Here is a 15,762-nt window from a genome sequence, read left to right on the forward strand (position 1 = left end):
GATGTAGATTTGGCCAATCAGAGGCCTCTTGTCTGCGGCTCCGTCTGCAGTCACCTACAGTTTTGAAGAGGTGCGCCAGAGTGTCTGCGGAAGGGTCACATCTGCTTTCACTGCAACACACATGCAGACGAACTCGTTTCTGAGTATAAATCAGCCTTTAGTGTTTGTAAGAACAAATAAAGGTTTAGAAGTCACTGTTTCTCAAATCACTTAGATAGACTGAAATATTTCCTGATCCCTAAACTGTATTTTAATTATGAAATCAAACTTTTTAACCCATCTGTTTCCTCAAAACCAGACATTATTAACTGAAACAGCATGAGCTCAGGAGGACCGGAGGAAGACTTGGAGTAACTTTCCTTTATATCCGTATCAGTGCGTTATCAGACTCATTAAATTAGCCAAGCTAAATGAGAGGAACAGATGGATAAATGTGGAGAATGTAGATCTTTGGGGGTTTGATGCTGTCTGTGCAGTGTTTATCCATTTTAATAAACAACTTTCACATCAACCCACTGCATTTGGGAATGCTCCCACAGCCCAGTGTTGGCAGAGAGCCTCCATTCGCTATTATGTTTCTTCCTGGTGCTGTGTATCATATGAGTACATGGAAATGGGGAGATGCACAGTCTGCTCATTGTGGTAGTTATTAAATTGATTTCACCGCGAGTGCCCCTATATAGCCACACAGATGAATTTGGTTTGTTTAGTGAAAGGAAAGTCTGTGTGGATGAAAACTGGCTGAATGGGAAGCATCTGATGGGAAACAGGTTGGAGTTGGAGGCTAAATTGCCCTTAACCTGTGATTATGATGTTATCGGTCAACTTGTCTTGCATTTGAAAAGATGTTGGTTCAATTCCAGCACCCTCCTGACCCACGTTGACGTGCTCCTTGGCAGGACACTTGAACCCAAGCTGTTTATCAATCTGTGTGTTGTCATATGGATATATGTATGACTGAGAATAGATGAATTTACAAATGTTGAAATTTAACAGAAAAGGCCTAAAGCAGTTTTTAAACGTTGTCATTTATTCAGGAAAAATGTTGCAACTTTGACATCACTGTGAAGGAAATTTGTACGACTCTTGAATGAATGAATGAATGAATGAATGAATGAATGAATGAATGAATGACTACTTTATTTTGGTTTAAAAACAAAACAAAAAAATAAATAATTTTTCACAAATGAATCCATCAGACAGCTACTGAAAAAGGAATAGGCTGAAGCCCCAGGGCTTATTTTTGTCTATCCTGTATCATCATAAGAATAATTCACAATAAAAAATTATTACTAATTACAAAACACATAATAACTTAAGCTAGGCTGACCAGACGTTCTCTCTTTCCCGGACATGTCCTTCTTTTTATACCTAAAAAATGTCTGTGGGAATTTCAAAATTGTCTGGGATTTTGGTCGACTACAATCGACCGGTCCAGTCCAGTCAGTGGCCCAGCACCTTAATCTCTAAAGGAAGCTTCTTGCTTTCTGTTTGGACCTGTTCACTTCCTGTTTGGATTAACTGAGTGTGCAACTGAGTGTGCAGCTGTTCAGAGGATCTCCATCTGAAGTTAAGTTATTTTCTCTGTGATATCTCTGTATCTAAGTAACTCTAACTGACTACTTTAAAACATAGCACCTTCTGCTGCACTTTTCTACTGAGCACTTGTCAGTTTCACACGGTTTTATTTCTGATAGCAAGAAGTAGCTAGCCTAGGCTAGCGCTAGCTTAGCATTGCTATGGCTTCTCTCTCTCCCTCCCTTGACTCTTTTCCAACTCTTCCTTCTTCCTCTCCTCTCTCCTGCTCTCTGTGTCAGATGTTCAGTTATTCCTCTGCCTCCTTTAGTGATAATGGGATGTGTAATAAGTGTAGTATTTTTGTAGCTTTGGAGGCGAGGGTGTCAGAGTTAGAATCCAGGCTTCAGGCTGTTGAAGTAGGCCCCCCACGTAGCTGTCCTCCAAAAGTGCCTGAGCAGCCAGGCGATTGGGTAACTGTACGCAGAAAGCGTAGTCGTGGATCTCTGCCCACTGGTCACCACCAACCCGTTCACGTTTCTAACCGGTTTTCCCCACTCAGTGACACACCCACTGAGAAGCCCACTCTGGTGATTGGCAGCTCCATAGTCAGAAACGTGGCATTAGAGACACCAGGGACCATAGTCAAATGTTTGCCGGGGGCCAGAACGGGCGACATCAAATCCTACCTGAAACTACTGGCTAAGGATAAGGTTAAATACAGTAAGATTGTTATTCACGCTGGTGGTAATGACACCCGGTTACGCCGATCGGAGGTCACTAAAATTAGTGTTGCTTCGGTGTGTAAGTTTGCCAAAAAAATGTCGGACTCCGTAATTTTCTCTGGTCCCCTCCCTGATCTGACCAGTGATGACATGTTTAGCCGCATGTCGTCATTCAATCGCTGGTTGTCTAGGTGGTGCCCTGAAAACAACGTGGGCTACATTAATAATTGGCAATCCTTTTGGGGAAAGCCTGGTCTGATTCGGAGAGACGGCATCCATCCCACTTTGGATGGTGCAGCTCTTCTTTCTAGGAATCTGGCCACATTTATTAGTCCTCCAAAACCCTGACCACCCAGGGTGCAGACCAGGAAGCAGAGTTGTAGTTTAACACACATCTCTGCAGCTTCTCTACTGTTACCCACTCTTTACTCCATCCAGACAGTGTCTTGCCCACGACCAAAATCTAATAAATTAGCAAAGATTCCCAAAGGAGTAAATCATGATAATCTAATTAAAATCAAAATAACTCCAATTGGGGAAAAAGTTAAAACAATTAAATGCGGTCTGTTTAACATAAGATCGCTTTCCTCTAAAAGTCTACTAGTTAATGACTTGATTTGTGATAATCACATTGACTTGTTTTGCCTTACAGAAACCTGGCTGCAGCAAGAGGATTATGTGAGCATAAATGAGGCAACTCCTTCAAGCTATTTAAATTTTCACATCCCCAGAAGTTCTGGGCGAGGAGGAGGAGTAGCAACAATCTTCCAGTCTGACTTACTGATTACTCCCAAAACAATTAATTCCTACAACTCTTTTGAACATTTAACCCTTAATTTCCCTGATCCAAATTTCAAGGCAAGAAAACCTCTTCTTTTTGTAACTTTGTATCGTCCACCAGGTCCTTACTCTGAATTTTTAGATGAGTTTTCAGAGTTCCTTTCTGATTTGGTATTAAATACTGACAGGGTCATCATAGTGGGAGATTTTAACATCCATGCTGACATTGAAGGCGATAGCTTAAGAGCAGCCTTTAATGCTATCTTAGACACTATTGGCTTTGTTCAAAATGTGAATAGTCCCACGCATTCTCATCTTCATACTTTGGATCTTGTGCTGACATACGGCATAGAATGTGAAGAAATAACAGTATTTCCTCACAACCCTGTCCTCTCTGACCACTTTCTAATAACCTTCAGGATTACTTTAACAGAGTTCTCCTCCCCCAAAAGAAGGTTCAATTTTAGTAGATCTTTATCAGATAGTGCAGTTATAAATTTTAAAGAATCTGCTTCACTTTCTCTCTGCTCTGTGTCACTGAGCAGTGCTGCAGAGTGCAAAAGCTTAGCTTATTCCCCTTCACAGGTTGATGATTTTGTTGAGGGGGTTGCTAGTTCTCTGCGTATTGCCTTAGACAACGCAGCTCCTTTGAAAATGAAAACCGTTAAAAATAGAAAGCTTGCTCCTTGGTTTAATGCAGAGCTGCGTACTTTGAAGCAAAATGCTAGGAAACTGGAGAGAAAATATCGCTCCACAGGCCTGCGAGAGTCCTTCCTAGTCTGGAAAAATGGTTTACTGCTGTATAAGAGGACCCTTTGTAAAGCAAGAGCAGCATACTTCTCCTCATTAATAGAGGAGAATAAGAATAATCCTAGATTTCTTTTTAATACAGTTGCCAAACTCACCCAGAGCCATAGCTCTGTTGAACCGTCCATTCCACCTGCTCTTAGCAGCAATGATTTTATGGGATTCTTTATAAATAAGATTGATCTTATTAAAAATAAGATCATAAGCACTCCTCTATCCGCGATTGTACCTGAGGTAGTCATGGAATCTGAACCGGGTTTAGACTGCTTTGATCCAGTTGAACTCTCTGAATTAGCAAAATTATTGTCTTCATCTAAGCCTTCAACCTGTATGTTAGATCCAGTTCCAACCAGGTTATTTAAGGAGGTATTCCCTTTGATCTCCTCCTCCATTTTAGATGTGATTAATCTATCTCTGTTACAGGGATATGTACCTAAAGCTTTTAAGATTGCTGTAATTAAACCTCTGCTTAAGAAACCGTCTCTTGACCCAGATGACTTGGTCAATTATAGACCTATATCCAATCTTCCTTTCTTATCCAAAATTCTTGAGAAAGTAGTTGCCAAACAAGTTTGCGATCACTTCCACCATAATGAACTTTTTGAAGAGTTTCAGTCTGGCTTTAGAGCTCATCATAGCACTGAAACAGCTCTGGTGAAAGTCACTAATGATATTCTCATGGCCTCAGATAATGGACTTGTATCTGTGCTCGTCCTGTTGGATCTTAGTGCTGCATTTGATACAGTTGACCATAATATTCTTTTAGAAAGACTTGAATATTTTGTTGGAATTAAAGGAACAGCACTAGACTGGTTTAAATCTTATCTATCTGATCGAATTCAGTTTGTTCATGTTAATGATAGATCTTCAACACGCTCAAAGGTTACCTGTGGAGTACCACAGGGATCAGTGCTAGGACCAATTCTCTTTACTTTATACATGCTCCCAATTGGTAGAATTATTAGACAGCATGGGATTAATTTCCACTGTTATGCTGATGATACCCAGCTATATCTGTCTATAAATCCAGATGAAGCTAACCCATTACATAGATTACAGGCATGTCTTGAAGACATAAAAACCTGGAAGACTCTTAATTTTCTGCTTCTGAATGCAGACAAAACAGAAGTTATAGTCTTTGGACCAGAGTCTCTGAAAAAGAAACTGATTAGCCAGTCACTTCATTTGGATGGGATTAAACTGATTTCAGATAATAAAGTAAAAAATCTTGGTGTTATTTTTGATCAGGACCTGTCATTTAAATCCCATATCAAAGAGGTTTCTAGAATTTCCTTCTTTCATCTGAGGAACATTGCAAAAATTAGAAATATCCTGTCCAGGGGTGATGCTGAGAATCTAGTCCATGCATTTGTTACTTCAAGGCTGGACTATTGTAATTCTTTACTATCAGGAAGTCCACAAACTGTAGTTAAAAGCCTTCAGCTGATCCAAAATGCTGCAGCCAGAGTTCTAATGAAAATGAAAAAGAGAGATCATATCTCTCCTATCCTGGCTTCTCTTCATTGGCTTCCTGTTAAATCAAGAATAGAATTTAAAATCCTCCTTCTCACATATAAAGCCTTAAATGGCCAAGCTCCATCTTATATCAGAGATCTGATTGTTCCTTATGTTCCTAACAGAGCACTTCGCTCTCAATCTGCAGGTTTACTAGTGGTTCCTAGAATTTCTAAAAGTAGAATGGGAGGCAGATCTTTTAGTTATCAGGCTCCTCTCCTGTGGAACCAACTACCAGTTTTAGTCCGTGAGGCAGACACCCTGTCTACTTTTAAGGCTAGGCTTAAAACTTTCATTTTTGATAAAGCTTATAGTTAGGGTGGCTCAGGTTATCCTGAGCTATCTCTATAGTTATGCTGCTATAGGCTTAGACTTTTGGAGGACATAGGGACCCCCATTTCATCATTCTGCTTCATTCTCTCTCTGTTCTCCTATTCTGCAGAATCTGTTAGTTCAATCTCTAACCTTCTGCTCTCTCTGCTTTTCCTCAGAGTAGCTTTGCCTCGTCTGTTCCTGTTTGGCTGTGACGTCATCCTGGAAAAAAAACATCAGCTGTGCTGCTTCTATCAACACCCTTGTTAATAGATGTTGGAGATCGGCCTGTTTTCCAGTGTGGTCCTGTTTCTCTGACCGTGACTGAGTGGATGTGCTCTCTTCATCCTCTGGCATGGGAGCTGCCTTGGAGCTCGTCTGCCTGGCTGTGTGTTTCCTGGACAGGGCCGCCTTTTACAGCTGCTTTTTGTATCTCTGCTTCTGTCTCCTTTAACCCCAGTCGGCCTCGGCAGATGGCCGCTCACACTGAGCCTGGTTCTGCTGGAGGTTTCTTCCTGTTAAAAGGGAGTTTTTCCTCTCCACTGTCGCTACAAGCATGCTTAGTGTGGGGGATTGTATTTGAGTCAATGAGTCAATGCAATCAACTGGTTTTCCTTAGATAGAAAACTTTGTATCAATTTGACTGTATGATCTGGTTGAACTGTAAAGTGCCTTGAGATGACGTGTTGTGAATTTGGCGCTATATAAATAAACTGAATTGAATTGAATTGAATTAAAGACGGGCATACAATGTAAGATATTTTTTGGCCTTTTCAGGCCGATTTTCCAGTCTTGCGAGAATTTTTTTCAGTCAGGCCAACTTTTGGCCTCATTGTGCGTCCTGCGTCGTGTAGTATACAGGGGGTAATAAGGGGCGATTAGACTCTCACAACCACCTCAAGATTAGGAATCGTAAAGTTGGGAGAAAATCAAACATGTTTGAAATTCAGTCAGCCCTAGTTAGGTGTTTGTTGACATATCCTGCTGTTGAAGCAGAGCTACGAGCCGATTTACCAGAACCTCGAGGACTACGCACGTGCAAACAAGGGAGATCTTAGTCCTCTTCCAGATTGACCAGTCCGACCAGCACCTTCTCTCAGCGCTGAGTCCGACGTGTTTTTTTTAGACATGCAGTGTGAGCAGGTAGAATGCATCAGTGCGTCGGGCCGCACAGTATGAAAACATGCATTGTGAGCCCTGAGGCTTAAAACCCTGCAGTTTCCTCCTACAATTTCAGCTGTAGCTGCGTACAGCGATTGAAAATATTGCATAATGTATGTCCGGCCTAACTTGCACAGAATATAACATTTAACAAATATACTTAGTTTTTTTGTGTTTAGGTCCACATAATTTATTTCATGTAAAGCCATAACTTCAGGAAATAAGAAAGAAGTGACAGTATCTAAAAGAAAAAAAGTTTTTTAAAGCAACTTTGATAAATTAAAACAACCAGAATGTTTGGGTTTTTACTAAATTTTAATTATAACATTGATTAGTTAAGTAAAAAGTATGGTTCAGCATGAGTTAAGAGTTCTATTTAATTGTTGGTTTTATTTTTACTTCACTCACCCTTTCCATTGTAGTGCAGTAATTGCTAAGAGCAAACTAACAGCATTACTGCTTCAATAATCACTTATGTTTTTTCAGTGCACACTGAAAAGCATCAACATCCATTTACTAAGTGTCAGGCCTTAGATGTAAGCATGAGTGATAATTAGTTGGTCTTGCTGTTATCAGGCGGTTATCCCCTTGAGGCTTTTTACTCTTTCCACTTCAACAACAGCAGGTCTACAGGAAATAAAAGCACGGATATTCTACATAATTACAACAATTTAATCTGGAATTTACGTTCGCTGAGTGGTGTAGACGCGCTGCAAATACATTGATGTGAAAAAAGAAAGAAAAGTTCAGCACACAGTATTGCAACTTGAAAACTCATACAAGAGACATCCATTTAATATATTTACTAAGGGTCTGATCTGTGGTTTATCACACCTGCGTAACTTAAACAAGGTGAAGTTCTGATTATTGCCACAGCTCTTCTCAATCTAGGTTTAAAATATAACTTCCTTAAACAGGTGAAGAACATGTGCTAAAAAGAAGGATTTTGTAATGGTTGTGGTAGAAGTGGTCAGTTGTAGTGCTTAGAAAAAAATTAGTGAAACTGCAGAAAAGTATCTTGAAGTTAGAGATTTAAACTGGGAAAACTGGAAAGCATGATGGGAAAACGAGTAGGACCATCAGAAACTGGCAGAATTACAATAACTTAAAGATAAATTAGAAATCCCGAGGACAAATTCGATTAAATATTTTATATTTATTATGTTGGGTTACATTAAAGAGTTTGGAAAGCTAATTTAGTAATTTGATACATTTATTATTTTTTTTGGGAGAGCAAATCTTGCTTCCTGTTTCCTTGTTTAACTCCTTATTAGTTGGTGGCGGTAAAGCATTTTAACAATTTTGCCAACCACCATAAAAGCTTACATGAACAAGAAGAAGAAGAAGAACATCAAACAATCCTCAAAAGCCAGTCAACAAATCAATATCCAGAGAAAATCAGGACTAATGCTCCTATTGATTTCATTTAACACTTAACTGGGACAAAAATGCAAAAAAAAAACAAAATAAAATGTGTTAAGGATGTCCAAAATTGGGAGCAGCACTGATCGAGAAACAAAACAAGATTAATTAAAAATAATAATTCCCTCCTTAAAAAACTACAATATGTTCAAAGTTTATGCAAGCCATATGAAAACATTAAGTGACGCAACAATGATATTTATGTAACACCAAAAATGTCATGTTTCCCCAAAGCTAAGTAGATGGTTCCTCTCATTCTCTATTTTTTAGCAAAAAAAAGCTTTAACAGAAACCTCAGGCAAAAGAGCCAATGTCAGAATAATCATTTTTTTTAATTCACTTTGTACAGTGATTCTCTTTCTATAATATATTCTTTACATGTAACATGAAATGTCCAGGTTGAAGCCAGATTATTCCCTTGACATCAGCTCAGTGCAGCTTTGCAGCTCCTTCATTTGGTTTCATGGCTCTCTGTTGTATTCCCAAATCTCACAGGGCTCATTAAACCCCTGGTATTTTCAGGCAACAGCAGCTAGTAGAAAGACTTTAATAACCCTTTGTTCATCACACGCCCTCCACTAATTAATGCCAGTTCGTCAATGTGATGCATAAGATTAAGATTCAACTTTATCGTTAATGCATGTCACAAGTGCAGAGCAGCGATATGCAGATTACATCCAACCAGAAGTGTTAAAGCACTGATAAGGTAATATGTAGAGCAGTGGATCAAATTATTTATCAATGTGCCTAAACAAGGGCAGTTACTGTGCATACTGGCAAACTGTGACTAACAGTCATGATTAATTGTTGTTTATACTATAAATGAAGAAAAGAGTGATTTCAGAAATGGATAAATAAAAAAAAAAAATGAGGTGCAGTAAGGTATTATAGTATGTGGTGTTATATTACCTGCTAAAAAACAGGTACATGCCTGTTAAAAAATCAGCAATTATTAAGATCTAAATAACATTTTCTTGAATAAAGTTTGATTTCCTTGATTTGAGCAGATCAGTAATACAATTGGCAAATAGAATAAAATATCCACATTTAAGAGAAAAACACTACATTATCTCATTTCAAGTGCATCTTATGTCAAGGCAAAGAATACTAATTTTATTGGCAGATTGTCTCATTTATCTGCTTAAATTAAGGACAAATTTCCATCCATCCATCCATCCATCCATCCATCCATCCATCCATCCATCCATCCATCCATCCATCCATCCATCCATCCATCCATCCATCCATCCTCTTCCACTTATCCGGAGTCTGATCGTGGGGGTAGCAGCTTCAGTAGGGAGGCCCAGACACCCCTCTCCCCAGCCACTTGGGCCAGCTCCTCCGGGGGAATCCCAAGGCGCTCTCAGGCCAGCCGAGGAACATAGTCCCTCCGCTTGTATGCGGGAACTCATTCTTTCGCTCATGACCCAAAGCTCATGACCATAGATGAGAGTAGGAATGTAGATCGAGCAGTAAATCAAGATCTTTTCTTTATGGCTCAGCTCTCTCTTCACCACAACAGACCGGTACAGACCACGCTTCACAGCAAACGCAACACCAGTCCTTCTATCGATCACCTGCTCCACCTTCCCCTTCGTGAACAAGACCCCAAGATACTTAAACTCCTCCACTAGGGGCAGTACATCCTCCCCAACCCTGAGAAGGCACTCTACCCTTTTCCAGCTCAAGACCATGGTGTCGGATTTGGAGGCACTGATCCTCATCCCAGGTGCATCACACTCGACTGCGAACTGCTTCAGTGTGATGCAGTAGATCATGAAGCCAATAGAACCACATCACCTGCCGATTACAGAGATGCAATCCTGAAGCCAACAAAACAGATCCCCTCAACACCTTGGCTGCGCCTACAAATTCTGTCCATAAAAGTAATTTTTAGTTATGAGTCATTTATAGAACCGTTTTTGTAGTGTAGTTCCACCCTTTCATAACATTGATCCCTATATGAAAAAAGCTGTACATTTATAAACTTTATTTTTTTGGCCATCAGATTGCTTTATAACTGAAAATAAAGGGTGATGTCTCCCTGCTGGGAATTGCTGCCTGATGCACCTCCAACAGTTCCTAGAACATGGTAATTTTTACAACCCGGGGTTTGAGCGAGTCACCAGCTGGGACCACCTGTCATGGATGTTTCACTCCTTAAACCCCAGTACATCTCTTGGTGGTGGAGCGAGGGCAGGGATCTCTCCATGTCACCCCCTGCTGATGCCCTAGGTGTAATGCCCCCACCCTCTATCTCTCCTCATTACCCACAGCCACAAACTGCGTTTTTGTGCATCCTCCACCAATTCCCTGATTGCTTTGCGACGTACATATAGTTTATTAGACAAATATAATAGCTTGGAACAGCTTAAAAAAAAACAGGTTGCATAACTTGAATTCATTTGTCCTTTTTTACAGTGTGGAAAGTTAAATTTAAAATATAGCTGATCTTATATGCAATATTCCTCAGACTTGTTTAAAAAGGGGAGAAAAAAGATCTCTGCACTGAAAAATAGATCACATTTCAATGCTCAGGTTACATGTAGACTATTTAGAGATGAGTTTGTGCTTTACCTTTAGATATAATCTTTCTTAAGGTAGGTAATAATTTTACAGTTTATTTTATGGTGTTATTAGTTGTTTTTATTTGTACCTAGGGTTGTCACGATACTAAACTTTTCAACTCGATACCGATACTAAGGAAAATATTCGATACTCGATACCATTTTCAATACCACAAGGATAACATTTCAACAGAAATATTTTGATTAATAATTAAAATACAATAAATAAATAAATACAATAAACAATAAGAACAACATTTTGAGTTTGTTTGCTGTGCACAGTATTTAGCAAGCTTGATAAAAAAACTTACAAAATTAAAATGAAGTTTTCCTTACTTGGCTATGCTTTGCACACATAACAATGACACTAGCCAAACCAGTTAAGAAACAAAAATAATTCTCAGCAGCTGCACTTCTTACAAAAAAAGTCTGAAACTGAAAAGTGCACAGAATTATTCAATCACACAGTGTTCAGAAAGTGCATTTTCCTCTATTCTGCACTTTAGATGAATGACTGTTTAGGTGCGACTGGTACTCGATACTTTTGAAAATGAGTATTGTATCCGGATACAACGTTTCAGTATCGATACTTTTTTGAGTATCGATACTTTTGACAACCCTATTTGTACCTCTTAAAAAAGTTCCTTCAGGAAGTGCATCCCTCCACTTTGGGAATCTAATTATTAATTAATTTAAAATTTGATTCTGTTCTATGACTCCAATATTGGAGATAATTACCTTTTTACGTCCCAACTGGACTATTGCAACTCTCTCCTTTTTGGCCTTCCTCAAAAATCACTCGATAAACTACAACTGGTCCAGAACTTCCTCTATCCACCACATAAACTTGGTCCTCCGACAGCACCACTGGCTCCCTGTGCAGTTCCGCATTCCATATAAAATTGTCATGTTGAAATTCAAGGCCCTTCACCACCTTGCCCCCCCCCCCCCCATATCTGTCAGGCCTCCTGCATGTTCCCACCCCCTCCCGTGCTCTCAGATCCTCATCTGCTTTACACCTGTCTTTCCCTTCTGCCCGTCTCACCACCATGGGGAGCATAGCATTCAGCCGCTGTGCCCCCCGCCGCTGGAACTCTCTACCACCCCTACTTAGAAATAAAGACTCACTTCTCCATTTCAAATCACAACTTAAAACTAATCTGTTTAAAATTGCCTATTTTCTTTAATATTAAGTTCCCTCCCCCAGCCTGTGTATTTTTTTTTATGTTTATTTTATTCTTATATTCTTAATGTTTTTTTACTCTTTGTTTCTGCCATTGTTTTTATCTTTCCTTGTGTCCAGAAAGGCGCCTTTTAAATAAAATGTAATATTATTAGAATTATTATTATTAATTGTTTTCCTAGTCAGATTGATGTCAGGTGTGTGTTTCACTATGACATTTAGCCTGAGCTAATGCACAGAAGTTGCTGCACATGTTCCTTGCAGGCTAAGGTAGTGTGCATCAAGCTGTTGTCTTCAGCTCTACATGAATGTCCAATCTATGGAAGCCTGCTGGGGAATTGGTCTCCATCTCCATGGAGCATACTTTGGCAGGTGGTTCAGCAGCAGCCCTTTTCTTGTTGTTGTCTAGGTAACAACTTTATAGACTAGGTGTACTTCGACCTTTAAAATGAACGTCAGTCTCATAATTTCTCTTCAATTGATACTCTGAGGTTGGTTCCTATTTATTTAACCCTTGTCTGGTTAAATTGGTGTTTGGGTTTAGTCATTGAAAATGGTTCTTGCTGCATTGAATGTTCTTTTCAAAAAAGTTGCCTTAAGTATAAAAAACATCAATATTGTACAATTTTAAATAAAAAAGTTAATCATACAATGTACAAGAATGAAACCATTGTCTTAAAGCAAAACTGTTTCTTTCTCCTTAACAGGAATCCTGTCTGCTACAGGGAATGGTTACGTCATTTACACGACCATCAGACGGAAGACCAAACTGAAGCCTCCTGAGCTCATGACTGTTAACCTGGCCATCTTTGATTTTGGCATATCAGGTAAATTGAGTCTCATTCAATGCATACATTTAAAACTATCCTAAAACTGACGATTGGGTTCAAGCATGAATGTTTCTAGGGGTAATCTTAAACTAAAACGACATTGTGTATACAGACAAAAATACATCTTTTACAGTTGATATAAAACGTTGGTCTCTTGAAATGAAAAAAGAAGATCATTCCACATTTATTTTGCAAATATTATCTGTTTAACCAAGTCTTTCAATCTTAGATCTACCAGAAGTCTTTTTGATTTTGTTTTGAGATAGATGTACTATTAAAGATTAGATTCTGTTAGATTGTTAATCTTCATTTGAGATAATCTAACTCAACAATAAGTGCAATGATATGCTAGTGCAGGGGTCTTCAACGTTTTCCAGGCCAAGGACCCTCAAAGTGATGGCTAGATGGAGCGGGGACCCCCTAATTATATATAGTATTAAATAGTGTTACATCAAACTGGTCCTATAGTCACTCTATAACAGATGGAGTAATGTAACTAAAGTAATTTCTTCCTGGGATTATTAAACTATTTCTGATTCTGATTCCTGGTTGATGGGACAGGTGTTGTGAATGAAACGGTGCCCAGCTTGAAAGACCTCCTGTGTGTCGCTGAATGTGAGCATTGAAGACTGAAAGACATCTTCTGCCTCCATTTATCTGTTTACTACAGTGTGTTCAATTCATGTTAATGTGGATTTAAAGACATTTAAATTAGTGGAAAGAAATTACTGTGGGGAACATGAAAAAAAAAAATTGAATCAACCAAAACTTTCGCGACCCCCATACAGAACCTCTGTGGACCCCCAGAGGTCGCGGATCCCCTGGTGAAGAACTCCGCGCTAGTGCAACTGATAAGACTTGTTTTGAGAATATACACTCACCGGCCACTTTATTAGGTACAGCTGTCCAACTGCTCGTTAACACTTAATTTCTAAGCAGCCAATCACATGGCGGCAACTCAGTGCATTTAGGCATGTAGACATGGTCAAGACAATCTCCTGCAGTTCAAAGCGAGCATCAGTATGGGGAAGAAAGGTGATTTGAGTGACTTTGAACGTGGCATGATTGTTGGTGCCAGAAGGGCTGGTCTGAGTATTTCAGAAACTGCTGATCTACTGGGATTTTCACGCACAACCATCTCTAGGGTTTACAGAGAATGGTCCGAAAAAGAAAAAACATCCAGTGAGCGGCAGTTCTGTGGGCGGAAATGCCTTGTTGATGCCAGAGGTCAGAGGAGAATGGCCAGACTGGTTCGAGCTGATAGAAGGGCAACAGTGACTCAAATAAGCACCCGTTACAACCAAGGTGGGCAGAAGAGCATCTCTGAATGCACAGTACGTCGAACTTTGAGGCAGATGGGCTACAGCAGCAGAAGACCACACCGGGTGCCACTCTTTTCAGCTAAGAACAGGAAACTGAGGCTACAATTTGCACAAGCACAATAGAAGATTGGAAAAACGTTGCCTGGTCTGATGAGTCTCGATTTCTGCTGCGACATTCGGATGGTAGGGTCAGAATTTGGCGTCTACAACATGAAAGCATGGATCCATCCTGCCTTGTATCAACGGTTCAGGCTGGTGGTGGTGGTGTCATGGTGTGGGGAATATTTTCTTGGCACTCTTTGAGCCCCTTGGTACCAATTGAGCATCATTGCAACACCACAGCCTACCTGAGTATTGTTGCTGACCATGTCCATCCCTTTATGACCACAATGTACCCAACTTCTGATGGCTACTTTCAGCAGGATAATGCGCCATGTCATAAAGCTGGAATCATCTCAGACTGGTTTCTTGAACATGACAATGAGTTCACTGTACTCAAATGGCCTCCACAGTCACCAGATCTCAATCCAATAGAGCATCTTTGGGATGTGGTGGAACGGGAGATTCGCATCATGGATGTGCAGCCGACAAATCTGCGGCAACTGTGTGATGCCATCATGTCAATATGGACCAAACTCCCTGAGGAATGCTTCCAGCACCTTGTTGAATCTATGCCACGAAAAATTGAGGCAGTTCTGAAGGCAAAAGGGGGTCCAACCTGTTACTAGCACGGGGTACCTAATAAAGTGGCCGGTGAGTGTATATCATGAATTGAAAATTCAATCGATGTGAAATTAAGATCAAGATTACTTTTTGACTAGATACAAGATCAATAGACTTGGTTAGATAGCAATCTTTGCACCTTTAATGTAGAATATGGCCTCTTAAACCTAATTGAAAAACAAAACAAACAAAAAATTGTGTTTAATGGATATAAGAGTACAGAATTTTGTGGTTTAATAGGTTTATATACTGTTTACAAAATACCTCATCAGTCATGTGTTTAAAGTAAACTTATTACTTGGTGTTTAATGATGTTTTCCTCATGTTTTAGATTTTATTGAGTTATTCTGTCTTCTCTAGTATTTTTTATTTTTTTGGGTAAAAATCAAACCACAGAGATCTTGAAGAATGAAAGGACCGAAGGGTTTTTTAATCTGAAAAACTCATGCGGAGCGAAAAGAAAAGTGTTATTGATACAATTAATTTAGTCTTTGAAGCGTAGACCTTGGCAGGAAACATAGCGCTGAATTTGGATTGATATCAATGAACAGGAGTGAAGAACAGGACTGGTTCCCCCCCAGGCCTGAAACTGGTGTTATAATGGAGATAGATGAAGTTGGTCAGTCTGTAGACTGCTGGTTAGTGAGACGGTCTGCTGAGCTTTATGGGGAGATCCAGTGGACTGCATGAGCTGATACTAGAGCTTCACTCAGGGAACTGGAAGATGGAAGTCCAGTTGGATAACACAGGCTGAGAGAACCTGTCCATGATGAGCAAGTATGAAGTGACAGTGGAGAGGAAAAACTCCCCATTGGGGACAAACCTCTGGCAGAACCAGGCTCAATATGGCGGTCTTTTTCCAGACTAGTTGAAATGAGACATGGAATGCAGTAAGAGTCC

General features: G+C 39.8%; 1 protein-coding gene across 1 annotated transcript in view; it reads left to right on the forward strand.

Annotated features, from left to right (window-relative positions):
- Nucleotides 1–15,762, forward strand: part of opn5 (opsin 5) — a 108,060-nt gene that overhangs the window by 47,872 nt on the left and 44,426 nt on the right. Inside the window, exon 3 of the mRNA XM_038306109.1 lies at nucleotides 12,695–12,814. Within this exon, the coding sequence (XP_038162037.1) occupies nucleotides 12,695–12,814 (120 nt within the window). The remainder of the gene's footprint in view (nucleotides 1–12,694; nucleotides 12,815–15,762) is intronic.

This window comes from Cyprinodon tularosa, unplaced genomic scaffold (genome assembly GCF_016077235.1).
Source record: "Cyprinodon tularosa strain WSP-4 unplaced genomic scaffold, ASM1607723v1 ctg572, whole genome shotgun sequence".
Classification (NCBI taxonomy): Eukaryota; Metazoa; Chordata; class Actinopteri; order Cyprinodontiformes; family Cyprinodontidae; genus Cyprinodon; species Cyprinodon tularosa.